The sequence below is a fragment of the Harpia harpyja genome, chromosome 11, assembly GCF_026419915.1.
Source record: "Harpia harpyja isolate bHarHar1 chromosome 11, bHarHar1 primary haplotype, whole genome shotgun sequence".
NCBI lineage: Eukaryota > Metazoa > Chordata > Aves > Accipitriformes > Accipitridae > Harpia > Harpia harpyja.
In genome coordinates, this window is record NC_068950.1 from 41,952,005 (window position 1) to 41,967,495 (window position 15,491).

Here is a 15,491-nt window from a genome sequence, read left to right on the forward strand (position 1 = left end):
GGCCTCAGATTTCTTCTATGTGTATGTGCTAGGTAAACATACTGAATTGCTATTATACAGTAACATGGTAAGAATATTCAGCCACTAGAGGTACATTCTTGTCTTTGACTTTCAGATGAAAAAAATTACTAAACTATTTATAGACTTTCTGATACACCCTAGACTTTCATGCATTTCCCCCCACGCACACTCTTAAAGTATGTTTCTAAGTTGAACTGCAACTTGAGTAAAGTTTGGCCTCTTCTTGAAGTAGTCTATAACTTCTCCCATGGTAATTTATGGAAGTATCTTTCTTTACACTTCTAAGCCTTCTAGTTATTTTGCATATTTAAGCATTTCTGCTGCATGTGTTTATTTCACTCAATGGGCTGCAATAAGTTTATGCAGATTATTTTTGTGTTGTAATTGAGATTGTCTTCTCTACTGTCTCCTTGCAGGCTGAGTACAAACTTGCTAAGTTACGTGACTATGAGGAAAAGCTAATTGTAACTGCATGGTATAACAAGGTGGGTCAAAAGTTCATTTGTTGGTATTTCAGAAATCAGAAAAACACATTTTGCTAAATGTGACAGTTAAATCTTACATCACTGTCTTTTTAGCAGTGTTTTAACAATCAACTATTTTGTAAAATTATTTTGTTGTATGTTTTCTGCTTGTCTTCTGTGCTTTGGAACGGGAGACTTAAAATTTGGCATAGGCCATGTCTTCTGTGTTAGTAATGTACTATTTGCTGCCACAAGCTTCCATCTGGATTTAGCAGGCAAAATTCCTGAATGTTCAATAGCGTCTGTTGTTGAAGTTTTTGGGCTTGAGACAAAGGGAGGCTGTGGTTCAAAATGTTTCCAGACTCCTGCTTTCGGTGTTCAGTGTCTTTAGCACAGTATTTGTGGAATAAAGCTAGAACCATCTTCTCATCCTGCAGCAGTGTTGCAAAGATTGTTAGAACGTTTGACGTTCGATTGCTGTGAAAAGGACTGGAGAAAGTTTCTTTCATCCTCATATGAAGGAATGTTTAAGTAGAGTTTCATAAAGAAAGACTGGAATGGGAAATCAAAAAAGGAAAGTAAAATTAAATGGCTTAGTAAAGGAACAACTTCACTATAAGCTAAAATTAACACATTCTATACGAATGTGAGTGGATCTCATTTTCTTCAGTCTTGGACCATACCTTTTATGGCAGCAAGAGAGTATATAAGAAATATCGTAAAAGAAATTATGTGTGCATACTTAGTAAGTATGAGCTTTGTGTATGAAAGATAGCCAATTTTTTTTCTTCTGTTTTTGCTACAGTGTAAATGTTGTTTAACTTATTTGCAGAGCCTAACTCTTCAGAAGCTAGGTATGGAAGCAAGACTGGTTGGCAGTAGCGGTGCCTGCAGAGACGGTCCCGGACGCTCGTTCCTAGCTCAGCAACGTCATGTCACCAATACCAGAAGGAATCTCACTGTTAAAGTACCGGGTGCAACATCTGATTAAACCAAGGACCATGAGGAAAACTTACATGCTAAAGTGTCCTTAAATGTTTTATAGCTTCCTTTTTAACTACTTGATGAAAGAGGGGGTTAGAATGGTGGGCAACTGCGAATTCAACATCAGAACCTATCAAGAAGTGATTAAGTTGATCAGTGGTGTGTCTAGAAGGTAGCACATAGTTTTCCAAATAGAAGTAGATTTAATAACTGCAGTATGTATTTACAAGCACAACTTAAAAGATTTATATTTGCCTTCAGAATATATTGTAAATATAAAAATTGGCACTATATATTTAAAACTTTATTTAATGGGTTTGGGCTAGAAAGTTGACTTTTGTAATGGAAAGATGTTATGCAAAAATGTACTTCAGGAAACTGGCAATATTGGGCATTTTTGCTGGGCTCTTCTAAAAATAAATTTAAAAGATTGGTACCATGTTTTAAAAAATACTTTTTTAGAATACAAAGTAAAATTGCAAAAGCAAGAAAATACTTGCTTTTATAGAAAAAGAAAAAAAAAAAAGGTGTAGTACCAGTTGACTTGTTTATATAACAGAAGACAGGATTTGTTTTGTCATCTCAAGTGAGAAGCAGAATTACTCAGTTTATTTAGAAAAGGAAAGATTAAGTTTGTGTATATATACATTAAGGAAAACCTGTCTTTTAAGATGTTGAATTCACTAAAGCCAAATAAGCTGTCTTTTCCTGTGTAAGAAAAAAAGCTATTACAGTAATTCAAAAGTCTGGGCTATCTTTTAAAAGTCTGGCGTATTGGTACACTGCATTTATTTGCAGAAAGGTGGTTAGGTGGGAATGAACCCCATTTATTTCCAGCTATTTATACAAACCTGTGCATAGAAATTAATTTTCCTCTTTTTAAACGTAGTTTCACTTCAGTAATTCTGAACTAACTGTGCTAGGCAGATGAATGAAACATAGCTGTGCTGGTTGTTGGCAGCAAAGATTGTTTGTTGGCAGGGAGAAAAGTGGGTGAACTATAATAATTTTGCAGTATCTGGATTGAAGACGATGAAATGGGGACTGATGTCTGAAATTTGTGTGCAGGAAGCTGCTATATTTCACAAAATTTGTGTCACTTTCTTTACCAAATGTCTTATTTTTCATGTGAACTGTATTTTTAGGAAGCTTGTTAATGTCCATTCTTCTTTGCAAACTGTCTAGAACAAATTCATTATACACAGTTAAATAAAACAAAATTACAGCAGCCCTTAAAATAAAACAAATACGCTTAAACTAAGTATTTGAGGGTGCTGTACCAGTCCATGATTTAATATGAAACTCAGCCGTATGTGTGAATGAAAGCATATGTCTGTCTTCACCATTAAGGCCATCTTTGGTTTGAGAGCGGGGTTCAGATTTGCAGAATTTAAGTTTTGAATTGTGAAATTTGAGTAGTCTTCCATTTTGCATGCCCCTCAGTACGGCTTGTTCTTTGATTTCTTCCTTCCCCAGCATCTTAAATTCTTTATTGGACATTGCATGCAATGCTAGAGAAAATAGAAGTATTCATTTTTAGTACTTAGCGTTGCTTCTTAGTTGTGGTGATAGATTTACAGTGCTGTACATTTAAGCATTCAACAGAGATTTCCTCTTTCAAAACTTCTGTCTACACAAGGCATTGTTTAAAAGCCAGTCTCATGCTAAATGTGGTATGAGCAGAGAATATGTCAGACAAACTGCCATTGGACAGTTTTGTCTATCAGGTTGTGTTCTTCAGGATTTTATGCTTCTTTGGACTACCTCTTGGGTTTTGAGGTCTTTTATTGCTGCAGTGATATTACTGGGGTTTGTATTTTTAAGATACAATTGCTTGTTTAATCTGCTAGTGGTGTGGGAGATGGTGGTGAGCAGTGGAACAGGAGACTAAGTCTTAGCAAGATGCTTACGTTTCTAAAGCCTGGTACTTTGGTGTGTTCTAGTGAAATGTGAAACTGTCACTGATGGTGTTGAATGGGTCTCTTAACCCTCGTTCTTTACAGCATGGAAACTTTCATGGACATCTTTCAAGTACTCATCTAGTTAGTAGGCTTGATGCATTTGTTGTACTTTTCACAGTAGTAGAGCTGTGTCAGTAGTCATATCAGGTGCTGAATAGTGAAAAACTTGGAGCAAATGTCTTTGATGTACACTTCTCAAAACTGCAGACCCTGGGACCAAAAATGACCAAGAACCTCCCTATTGTTTAATTGGAAGTTTGTCTTCTGACTAGCAATGTAAGAATTTAAATATGGGACTACAGACAGGGATCAGCCTTTTTCAGGGCAAGGTTGTCCCCAATAGTCTTGTTGGGGTTGCCAAAAATGAATCGGGTTTTCAGGTATTAGATGAAATGTTACTTACTTGGGGCTTTTCCAAACTGTTAAAAGTTAAGCCTGTGAATAATAACTTCAGTGTTTCTTTGGGATTGAGAACCTGTTTAAGAGTGGCTGTTTTATAACTGGTTAAACTTGGGTTATGTCCTATGAATGAGGAACTGATCTGTAGAAATAAATATTTGATTATAAGCCATAGTGTTGTATTCACTTCAGCTCATCTGGCTGTGCAGAAAAGATTATTAGAATAAGTATCATTTTAATGTTAACTTCATTCATGTCAAAAAAAAAAAAAAAGCTACTAATAGCATTGCTGTGTTATAGCTGAGTTGTGTGCAACATGTAGCAGCAGAACAATGTCAATACAATGTTCTTTGATGCAATGTGCGCCACTGCTGAGGCAGGACGAAGAAAGAGGCTACTTGTCTCTGCTGCAAGATGAATTCGTATCATGCCCAGACAGCACAGTTAGGAACAGATTCAAATTACGAGTTGAAATCATTGAATATTGCTGAAGTTAATCAGCATTATTAGTCATTTAGCCAGTTTCCAGTAAAACGGGTAATATAGATCCAAAGAAACAAAAATATGTTCTGATTGACATATCATTTGTTAATATTTTTTTATATAAGATTAAAAATAACCACTAGGGAAGAGAAGTGTTTTGTAGCAATAATACAAATTTTGAACTAGTAGGTTCTTTTACACAAGGTGGATCAGGCAGCAGTTTTGAGAAGATTCTTTTGCAACAACTGTATTATAGTGGATTAAGAAACTTTCACTGAAAATAAATTTTCACCTAACTGATTTTTTTGTTCATTAAAAGTATATATATATGGGTATTCTATTTTCTACAATAGACACTTAACTTGGAAATAAGTACTATAAGCAATACTGATGTTTTATTTAGGTAGCCATAAATAGATTAGGAATTAGAAAATGGAAACAATTGTTTAAGAGTTGGTAATGTCTAGTAAAGTAATTTTCTTAACTTTTTCGCTTTTTTCCCTTCCTCCCCCTAGTCAAGCTAGAGTTAAGGTTTTCAGTGTACCAGTGTCTACATCTTCTGTTTAAAGCAAATGTAAACACCGTGTTGCATAGAACTTGAAAAATTGCACTAATTTTTAAACTTTTGGGTTTATTTTTCTTTGGAAAGAATTCTTTTATATTCACATAAAGATTTTTAAAATTAATTCTCTGGTGTCTTTATTCCAAGCAATGTATTTAATGGTCCTTAGCTGATGTAAGCATCTATATTTCTGGGCAACGTATGAACTGGGTCTGCATGTGGATATAGTTACACCATCTAAAATGTCATGTCATGTATGTATAATGAGTGTATGTATGTTCTGCTGTAACAACAACAAATCAGAGTTGTGCCACCTTCTCCTTTTTTCAGTTCATTCCTGCTTATGGTTCTGCTCCCACCCAAAGCTGGTTACCTGTACTCAGTCTGCTGACAGTCATCTGAGAGCTGGGCAAGGGACCTTGTGAAGTGGAAAGACTAAAACCCACTACAAATTAGCTGTTGAGTGACTTCAGTAATTGCTTATTGCTGCTGAAATAAGTTAGGATCTGTGCCTACTCTCCTCAGCCCCACCTAAGAGGACACATAGGAGAGGTACGCGCTTCTAAATCACCATGCTTATTATTTGGGCAAGAAAACTGACTGCCCTTTTCAGTCTGCTTTGCAGGTTATTTATATGCCCAATTCTTAGTCTCATTGACAGCTTGCTTGTTCCCTGAGCACTAACCTCCACCCAGAAGTGACGTTGGGAATGAGAGCAGGCAGCTGTTCAGCCCTCCAGAGTGAAGATCAGCAGGGAGAAGGTGTCACAAGTTTCCTTCAGGGCCCCCGTTTCAGACCTGCTTTTACTGCAGGTTTTCCCTTTCTCTGAACCGTAATCCTCAGTCTGACTATCCTGACATTGGTAAGTAAGGATTTTTATTGCCTTGGGCTGCTACTCCGTGAGGATGGGGAGCTGCGTGATCCCTCAGCGTGGAAGGGCCCGCGCGGTGGCAGAAGTGTCCCAGTGAGCGTGAAGTGAATGGCCAGATACGGAAGAACCATTTTTCCTTCTTTCTGAGGCTAGATGTAAAAGCATTTTCAGCTGCTGAAGAACAAAAACTGCAGGTGTGTGTTTGAGGGAGAGAGGGGAAGAGGCTCTCAGCTGTGCAGGAAGCCTGAGCCAAGCTGCAGGATGTTTTCAGCCCGTATGTGATCTGTCACAGGACACGCACCGGCAGCCGCCGCTGCCTTCCTGAGTGCAGAAGGGGTGAGCGAGGGGTGGTGTGTGCAGGGGGGAGCTCTGTTTCCAAGTGCTTGGTCACGAGAAGCTGTGTTCAAATGCAGACTGCCTGCGCAGAGCCTGGGTCTGTGACCCCGTTTGCTTACGGCTTCTCTGGTAGCTCGTTAAGAGCCGAGCACTACAGCAGGTTTGTATGTTTAGGCGAGGCGTGTCCTTGGAGAGGAAAGAAAGGGAGGAGGCGAGGTCAGCCGTGCGTGGGAGATGGTTTCGGTGGAGGGGGCAAAATATCCAAGGAGCCCTTCTGCAAAATGGTCCTGTGAAAAGTGCTCTGCTCAGAGTACAACTAACCCGGCAGAGACCTGGGGAGGAGGGGGAGGAAGCTTTTGGATATAGCAGCAGCCTGGGAAAGGAAACGGGAATCTGAGCCAAGGAGTGAAATAAAGAAGTCAGATGACACCTGCAAACTGGAAGTGCTTTGGGAGTAATGCTGCACACAACAGAAACTTGTCACTGTTCCCCTCTCCTGTTCCCAGTCGATTTCAGGCATGCAGCCTACTTCTAGCCTTCCCCTTCTGCTTCTCCCAAGGAAGGAAAAGAAAGAACACAAGGTCTAGAAAGTCAAATGAACTTCCTTGTTTCAGCTGCAAAGGGAAGATGTGGGAGCGCCTTGCCAGGAGCAGGTCGGGAGGGCAGCTGGCATGGGGAGAGGAGGGGTGGGGAGCTGGGGTTGGGGGTATCTCATCCCACTTTTAGTGAGAACCTGGTCAAGTCTCCTGCGTTTTATAAATAGGTTGGTTTGGTTCCCACGTCTCCACCTTACGGATCTGCGAAACTGGAGCCTCAAGTGCCAGAAACAGCATCTTAGTCCAACCTCTTGTTTCCACCCAGCTGTGCCTGGCACAGAAGACCAGAGGAGGGAGCAGAGCCTCCCCACCCAGCCCTATGCTTGAAGGAGCCTTGCCAGAAGCCATGTTCACTTGCTATAAATTTTGCTTTACCTTGTATGGCTGTGCTTGGCCCCAGTATGCAGCTGTGGGGCCACAGGGTCTTTCTGCCCTGTTGTGAGCCGGTCTGCGGGGCCATCCCAGCCTTCCATGCTTCCTCCCCTCTGCGCTTGGAGGAGAAAATGCAGGTTAAAATAAAAGGATTTAAAACCCACCTGGGCGTTAATGCTTGCATGAAAAAAGATGCTTTTAATTCCTTCAGGAGATGACTTAGTTCTCGGAAAGGACTGGGAAAAATTTGCTTCCTCTAGGAATGTGCAAAAAGTACTCCAGGAAAAATTGAAAGTGAACAGGAGAAGGTTGCTTTCTCCACGCTTCCTCACCAGGTGAGCAGGAGCTGGAGGTGTGTGTTACTGGCACTGTGTTGTGCCGTGCCTTCCTGCCAGGCCGCCCCGGTCCCACTCCTGGGAGCTGCACCTCGTCAGGCCTGGGGGTCTCGCCAGCATCCCATGGTGTAACTCTTACGGGGTCGATGCATTTACTGGCGTTAACCACCGGTTGTCAATCTTGGAACTGTTTCACCTTGCATGCGATGGTTTAAAATAATAGTAATTTGTTGCTGGTATTTTCCAAGGGACCCTTTTATTCATTAGACTATTGAGTGCAGCAGGCTTGGCTGTGCATCGTGCGTTGCTGGAGCTCACCCCTCTGCTCTCTGGGCACACCAGCTACTCGGTGGTGCTGGGCAGGTAAACAGGGAGGATTTAGCATATTCCAAGAGGCAGGATTGGTTGGTAAGGATTTATTGATGCAAGAGAAAGACATTATAGAGTGAGCTTTTTTTAATGGATTACGTGTCAAGGATAACAAAAATAAAAAAAATGTTGGTAATTAATACCTGTATTAATGTCATAAAACAAGGGCTGGTACTGCTCTTCCACAGTACGCAGCCACAGCCTGGACACTGCAATCTCTAAAGTGTTGCTCATTCTCTTGCCACTGTGAAGCATGGCCATCTATCATAAAATTGGGAAAGCCCCAAGCCCCTCCTTCATTTACAGTGCCATATGGCAAGCCTAAAAGTACGCTGGCAAATCCCAGGCTGATCACCTTTCTCATCTGATACAGAGTACGAGGTCCGCTTGTAAAAGAAATGATTCTGCAATTGCTTTAAAAGAAACAAACAAACAGCCCAGCCTCTTTCTAAAGCCGGGTGGTCATTACCAACTGCCCAGGGAAGCCACCAAGGGCTCGTTTTCAGCATCCCTGCCAAAGGATTTTCCCCGTGAGGATGGTGGCCAAGGCTTCCCTACCGAGGCACGGCGCAGATCTTGTAGGGCTGCGGGCCTATGGTGATGCCCAGCTTGAACTGGAGGCTGAGCGTGGTGTCGGGGGGTGCCTGGAAGGTGAATTTCTGGAGCAGAGCCGTGAAGATGAGAAAGAGCTCGGCACGGGCCAGCACCTCTCCCAGGCAGGCACGCTTCCCTGTGGAGACAGCCACCCATGGCATCCTCAGCCTCTGCCTTCCCTTAGGACCATGGTCTAGCTGTGTTACCCCCTTCCCAGGATGAGTTTTGCAGCCCAAACTGAGCTCCCCAATAACGACATTGGCGTTACAGCGTGGGCTGCCCCCCCCGAATTGCATGACTTTGCGAGAACGCGTGCGTGTAACCGTATGCACACGCATCGTCTCCTCCCCTGCTTGGGTAAGCCGTGCTGACGCGCGTGGTCTGGACGTGCCCACGCTGGGATAGGTGGTTTGAGCTGCACAAAGGCGAGCTACCAGAGAAGGTGCGTGATGCTGGTACGGGAAACGGGGATGCTAAAAGCAATCTCGCTGCGGTACCCTGTGGTGGGAACAGGGAAGCCCCTAGTGAACTCAGCCATGGGGGAGCAGGAGCACAGAGCGATGCTCTTGCCTTGAAGGTCTTTCTAGGGTCTCTGGCATTTTTACGGTCTCTTCCTCAGCCTCACCTCTCTTTTGTGCACATGAAGAGAGCCAAGGAAGGGCTCAGAGTGCGGTTGTGGTGCTTTGGGGTGGCTACGTGAGCGCGTCTTGAGCGGCACCTCTCAGGGTGCAGCCAACATCAGCCCTTTCCGTTGCTATTTTCCTCTGTGTCTCCACCATGCAGTTAGAAGCCCCATCCCAGTGCCGAAGCACCAAAATTCAGCAAATCTTACCTATAGAAAATGGCATAAAAGACTCCCTTTTCCAGAACTGACCATCCTTCAGGAAATGCTCAGGGTTAAAAGCATCGGGGGTTTCCCACTCGTTCTTGTCAAACATCACGGAGGTTAAATTTGTGACCAAAATAGTGCCCTAAGAGGAAAAGAAAAATAAGTTGCACATTCTCTGTCACTGGCAGCAGCAAGGGTGTTTTTATCTTCCACTCTCCTCTCCATGAAGAATAGTCAAATTCTCCATAGTCAAATTCTGCTGCAATTATTTGTCCAACACCCCCCTGCATGGCCACTTTTTCCTACTTCTTGTCTGTTTGGAGGTGCAATGATTATATACCCACGTTTTTCCCTCATCAGCGTCATTTTTATCTGCTGTAATCTTGGGCCAAAGTTCCTGTAAAAGCTGTGTGAGATGGGACCTCTGCCTCGATGGTGCGCGCGGGGGGGGGGGGTGTCATCCCACAGCGCCCTGCGCCATTCAACGTGCTGGAGAACATTGTTTGGATGGCAAAAAATACGTGTTCGCTAGGAGTGAACTCTGGACGGGGCAGAGACGCTGTGGCTCTGCCTCTCCTGTCTGCGCAGGAGGGACCTGGCCTGGCAAATCACGCCTGGGGAACTGGGAGTCTCTTGCTAAAGTCTCAGCGCTCAGGAATGGCGTTACCTTTGGTATGTGGAAGCCATCCAAGACCGTGTCCTTCATCGTCAGTCTTGGGACGTTGAAAGGGATGATGTTGCTTTTCCTCTGCACTTCGTGGATGACGGCATTGGTGTAAGGCATGTTGTTCCTGTCCTCCAGGGCTGGCTGCCGCACCTGCCCGATGACCGCGTCAATCTCGGCTTGCACGCGGGCTGGTAGGAAAGAGCAGGGATCAGCCAAGGTCCAAGAAAAAAAAAAACAACGACCTTGGAACAACGCAAGGTGGTTGCTGTGAGGGTCCCCCAAGAACCAACCTGGGACATCTGCCACTGTTTGTACCTCTTTTGTGTGACTGCAGGAGGCTTCCCAATTTCTCTTTCAAAAAAGAGACTTTCATGAAGCTGCGAGGGCTAAGAGCGAGGAAAAACACTGCCTTTTGCTAATTGTACCTTGAATTTCTGGATACATAGCCATATACAGCAGAGCCCAGCGGATCGTTGTGGAAGTGGTCTCGGTCCCGGCGAACAGTAGGTCGAGCACACACGCCACGAGGTTTTCCTCCTGGAAGATGCCTCTACCGTTGTCCTTCACAAAAAGGTACATTAGTGCCACACAAACAGCAAGGGCTGCCCTGACACCAGGCTTACTCCAAGTCAACCCCAAGGATTTTGGCAGAAGCTGCTGGCCCCCTGCACCTCCATCCTGCTGATGGCTGCCCTGAACCTGATGTCCAGCCCATAAATGGCCACACAGGCAGCTCAGGTGGAGAATTTGGGCTCATTTCGCATCTCTCCTGATTTCTAAGTCCTGCTGCAAAAGGGTTTGCTCTGCATTGCTGACCTTGGCTATCTCCTGCAGGTAGCTGTCGATGAAGTCCCGGCTCTCCGAGGGGTTCCAGTCCTCCTTGTGTTTGTCGATCTTCTCTTTCACGAGACTTTTCAGCAACTTCCAGTTTTTAAAAATGGTTTGGTGGGATCCAGGGAGGAACTTTATTATAGACGGGAAAGAGTTGTATAGCTTTGGACACAAAAGGAGAATGGCAAATTGAATAAAGGACTGAAAAAAGCAGCTGTTATCAAAACTTGAGGAGCCTGCAATGCCACGCTTACTAAATTGCTGGAGTTGGTGGAAATAGCTCAGCTCTAGAAGAGCATTACAAGGGATTGGTATTCCTGTTACGGAGTGATTAGTTCATTACCCAGCATTACAGCAGGCAGGCTGACAGTCAATGGGCAGGAAAGGTGATGTTGGATGAGAGAGAGCAACATGAGCATTGCACAGCTTGAAAATAAGGCAGAAAGAAACTACAGGCAAATCTACCCTCTGCGAAGGAATAAGGAATGACAGTGAAGTTTGATGATGAAAACGCTACGAGTTTTGAGGTTGTCTCCAGGAAAGAAACTATGGCCCTGCAAAACTGCACACTGTCCATGTTGGCGGCAGAAGGTCTGTACCTGGCTCATGACAGTCCCGTGGAGGCTAACCGTCTCGTCCATCAGCCGCAGCAATTTTTTGAATTCGTCATCGTGGTAGTCAAACCGATTGCCAAAGATGATGGAGCAGATGACATTTGAAACGGCGTTACTGATTTTTAAGTGAGGGTTGAAAGGATTCCCTGGAGAAGGAAAAGGGAGTGATCAATATTCTTCCAGTCTTCACAGAAAAGAAGAGAACACAGTTGTAAGAAGTAAAACATTCAACAAATACGAGTGAAATGAGTGACCCCTGACGGGCACCCTCCTGTGTCACTGCTCTCCCAGGATGCCTCGCAGCCCCCACGAGCTGGCCAAGCTTGGCTGGGCAGACCCAGCGGTCCCAGTTCAATCAGATTATGGAGATGTTTGTTTACTTTGGCAAGCAAGGTCTGCAGAAGAGCAGGCATCATTTGAATTCATTGGAAACATCGGCGTTTACACACACATGGGATTTTTCCAGAGATCTCCAAGAGAGCGGTAGGTTGAAGGTGGGCTATGAATAACGCTTTGGGTGTTACCTAGCCGCATTCACCAGTCAGTTTGAAGGCAAAGCACCTGTAAAAGGGAGCTGGGATGCTGGCAGGGTGCTAGCATCGCCTGCAAGGTGAGGTATTTTTCAGCATGCAGTGAATCATGGGTGAAATTATAATGGGCCATACCGGTTTCTGCCTTCAGCACAGCTTATGAGGGCCACGGCACTCACCCTGCTCATCCCCAAATGCATCCACAAGGCATCGGCACTCCTCCTGGATACGCTCCTCCAGCGGCCTCTTCCCCAAGCCAAAGTTTCGGAGGGTGGTCAAGGTGAACCTCCTCTGCTGCTTCCACAACTGCCCGCTGGAGGAGACCAGTCCTGGCAGAAACACCCCACCATGAGCCATGGCAGATCCTTCCACCGAGGGGAAAAAGCTCCAGAGCTCTGCCTTATCTCCAGCTGTCTCAGACATCTGCAGAGTCAGCTTTGACCTTACAGCCGAGATATGTGTCCTGGTAGATAACTCACCGATTTTGCTGAAGATCTCCCTGTCAATAGGAATTTCAGGGCGATCCATGAAGTTTTCCCCTTGGTTTACAAGAACTTCCTTAATCATCCGCAGCCCATTTACGAGCACAAACGATGTGCTGCCCAACCGCGAGCTGAAGATGTCACCATATTTTTCAGTAAGCTGGGGGGGGGGGAAATAAATAAAAGGGGTTTCATTTGTAATGAATGTGTCTGTCGGGACAGGGACAGCCCTGGCAGGGGACACGGGTGAAAATAAGGGAAGCTGAGAGCGGGAGGGGAGATGGGGTGTTTGCACAAGTGTCTGCTTGACTGTGTATGGTCTTTTTTCTTTCCTCTTTTCCCAAATGACTAATCAAGAGTTGGTGTTAATTGGCCATAAATCAAGTAAAACTCACCAGGTTTGATTTTTCAGTCCTGTGTTTTTCCAGCTTTTGTTTCACTCCCTTCCCAAATGCCCTTCCAGTCCCCGGTCAGACCTGTGGGGCTCCTACACCTGCGGTATCGTGTGGTGCCCTTTGCCCAAAGGACCGCTCCACACTTGTCCCCCCTCCTCGTACCCGGGCAAACCTCATCCACGTTGCTGCTGACCGAGGGCAAACCTCCTGCCCCGGGGTGAGTTCCTCCAAGTCCTCACGGGCCATATAACCCCCTCCCAGCGCTGCAAAGGTTGTGTAGCCACAATCCCCTCCGTCCTCTTCCCCGTGGTGCCCACCACCCTCGTACCTTCCGCACCATCATTTGGGGATTGCTGAAGTTCACCATGTAGATGTGCCCCAAAAAGGGGAGGGAGAAGGGGCTGGGAGGGAAGTGCTTCGGCTTTCGGTGCTTCATGTAGTCGGCGACAAGCAGGAAGACTATGAGGAAGATGAAGAGCGTCTGGAAGGAGATGGTCTCCCAGAGGAAGCGCAGCATGGGTGGATGACGGGGATCCGCAGGGACGTGGCCCACGGCAGGTCAGGGCAGGTAGAGCTCACGGGGCACCACCGAACCTCCCAGGGACTGGGGGAGATGGGCAATGTGCTGGCGCAGCTGTGGGCACAAACACAAGACAGCATGGAGCAGCTTTTGCTGACCTGGCCTGGAGGCTGCGTTCGGACTCCTGCTTTCCCAGGTTTCAGCAAGGACCGTTTGATTAAACCCCTTCTTGATTAACTCAAGCATTTTCTCTGATCTCATTAAAAAACAACCAAACACAAACCAAAACACCCCCAGCTCCCCCTTTCCCCTCCCACCTCCCACCGCCGCTTTACAAAACCCCAGTGATCTATGTCCTTGTCTAAAGGACAGAAACGAGCTTTGTGGGGCTGGGATTAAAACTTTCCGGCAGCCTCGCCGTGCCGTTCCCACGAGCCCACGGCTTGGCGTGAGCCCTGCTCTCTCCTCCCTGTGGTGCCCTTACCGTGCTGCGTCCCGGCGTCAGCTTCACGGCACCGGGGAGGCTCCAGCCGCTCCGAGCGCTTTGCGCTTTCCTCGTTTGCAGAAGCTCGTTCGCTGGTACAAAGAGTCCCAGACCAAGCCCCAGGTCGACGGGGACATCCGAGATAAGGTTGCACAAACCCTTCACAAATCATCTGACTCATGGGTTGAGGTTTCAGTGCGTCACGGTGATGTGGGCTGGAAGCAAACAGCCTTCTGGGATCTGCAGTGTTTTCTAAGCACCGTAATTTTCAGATCTCCTCTGGACAAGTGCAAGCAGAGCAACCTGCTCTGGCCATGAGGCTGGCCCTGCCACGAGCCCTCCAGCCATCCCTTCCCACCTGCTTTGGCCTTTAAGTCCACAGCCCATGCCGAAGCCGTGCCCAAAGCCCGACAAAGCTAAGGCAGGTGCCGAAAAGCCAAAGCAGATGCCCAGCTCTGCAGGCTGCGGCCCTTTGGTGGTAGCTGGTAACAGGCTGTGCCGAATTTTCGCATCTAAGAGTGGGTCTGAGACAAGTAGTTGATCACGCACGTACACCACATGGGATTTCGATGTATGTGTTGCGTTTTATTGGGAAAGAAGCAGGGGCATTTACAGCAGCAGTTTGCCATTGCACCGTGCGGCTCTGCTGTGGCCATTTGCAGTCATCAGCTGCCACCTTGTGCTCTGGGGGATGATTTGGGTTCATTTTCTCTCTTTTGGGGACATCAGTTGTGGCCGTTGGGGTTGTCCAGTGCTGGAGACAAGGCACAGAGATGCAACAGCACTGCTGGAGCAATGCCATACGCATGAGAGCAAAGCTGCTACATAACCTTTACACTTGAGAAACTTCCAAAGTTAAATCACTGTTTTATTGCGGAACTTAAAGGGGAAAAAACTGTTTTCAAGCAGAATCTCTCTTTTTATGTCTGGCTTTTAAGCACACTTAGGCATAAGACATGAGATGTTCCACTCAAAAAATAAACAAATTCATGCCTCCTGCCTTTATGGTATGGGATCATCACATTTTAAAATGTTTTTATTTGTTTTTTTGGTTTTTTTTTTCCCCCAGGTGATTTAAAAAAAAAGAGACGACGACTTCAATCATTTATTCTCTCCATGAGAAACCCTAAAGTAACAGGGAAAGGCAAGTTTGAAATGGAAGAGGGAAGAGATCAACATTTGTTTGCTAAGCCAGTGCAAATAATACAAGCTGTAGCCACATATCAGAGGTCAGATCTACACCAGAGCGAATAAAAAAATGGAGAAACCAGTGCGTAGTCCTGAATGGCTTTGAAAACTTCATAGGTGAAAAAAAGTCCACAGATGTTTTATGTTTTCTCTTTTAGAAAGGAAAAAAAAAACCCCACGAAACCATGGGAGCCTGTAACTGCGCAACATTAATTAAAAATGCAATAGGATTAAAGTGATCAGTTAGAAGGACAGCTCATTGACAAAATCCCTGTGCACCCGGCGTGGCAGGGATGTGATGTGCAAAGGACTCTCCCATGTGGCATAAATCTGCCACTGCACAGTGATTGCTTTGTAATGCAGCAAAGGCGGTTATTGCCAGAGATGGAGGCTAAAGCCAGTGGAAATGAAACTTGATTTAATCCTCTTTTCCTGTTAACTATTCAGCATCCTACATGCGTGCCCATAGAAGTCACTTATGAAAGGTGAGAAGAAAATAAAAGAGGAAAACCCCCAATTTTTGCTGTGACTATATTCCAGAGAAAAGCACACAGGAGACAGCATTTCTAAGCTTCAATGCTTGGTCACATAAATAGAAAAATTC

General features: G+C 45.4%; 2 protein-coding genes across 3 annotated transcripts in view; one reads left to right on the forward strand and one right to left on the reverse strand.

The window, feature by feature from the left end:
• Window positions 1-4,998, forward strand: part of HOOK1 (hook microtubule tethering protein 1) — a 29,722-nt gene extending 24,724 nt beyond the window's left edge. For both annotated transcript variants that reach the window (XM_052801135.1, XM_052801136.1), the window contains 2 exons: window positions 438-506; window positions 1,318-4,998. In XM_052801135.1, coding sequence (XP_052657095.1) covers window positions 438-506; window positions 1,318-1,476 — 228 coding nt within the window. In that variant the 3' untranslated portion in view covers window positions 1,477-4,998. The remainder of the gene's footprint in view (window positions 1-437; window positions 507-1,317) is intronic.
• A 2,824-nt stretch (window positions 4,999-7,822) lies between these two features.
• LOC128148165 (cytochrome P450 2J2) lies at window positions 7,823-13,833 on the reverse strand. Its single transcript, XM_052801695.1, has 10 exons — window positions 13,700-13,833; window positions 13,024-13,329; window positions 12,298-12,460; window positions 11,998-12,147; window positions 11,274-11,434; window positions 10,660-10,836; window positions 10,269-10,404; window positions 9,844-10,031; window positions 9,180-9,318; window positions 7,823-8,483 (listed from the first exon to the last, which is right to left on the reverse strand). Exons 2-10 carry the CDS (start codon window positions 13,210-13,212, stop codon window positions 8,308-8,310), a joined length of 1,479 nt encoding a protein of 492 aa, XP_052657655.1. The 5' UTR covers window positions 13,213-13,329; window positions 13,700-13,833; the 3' UTR covers window positions 7,823-8,307.
• Window positions 13,834-15,491: the final 1,658 nt, after the last annotated feature.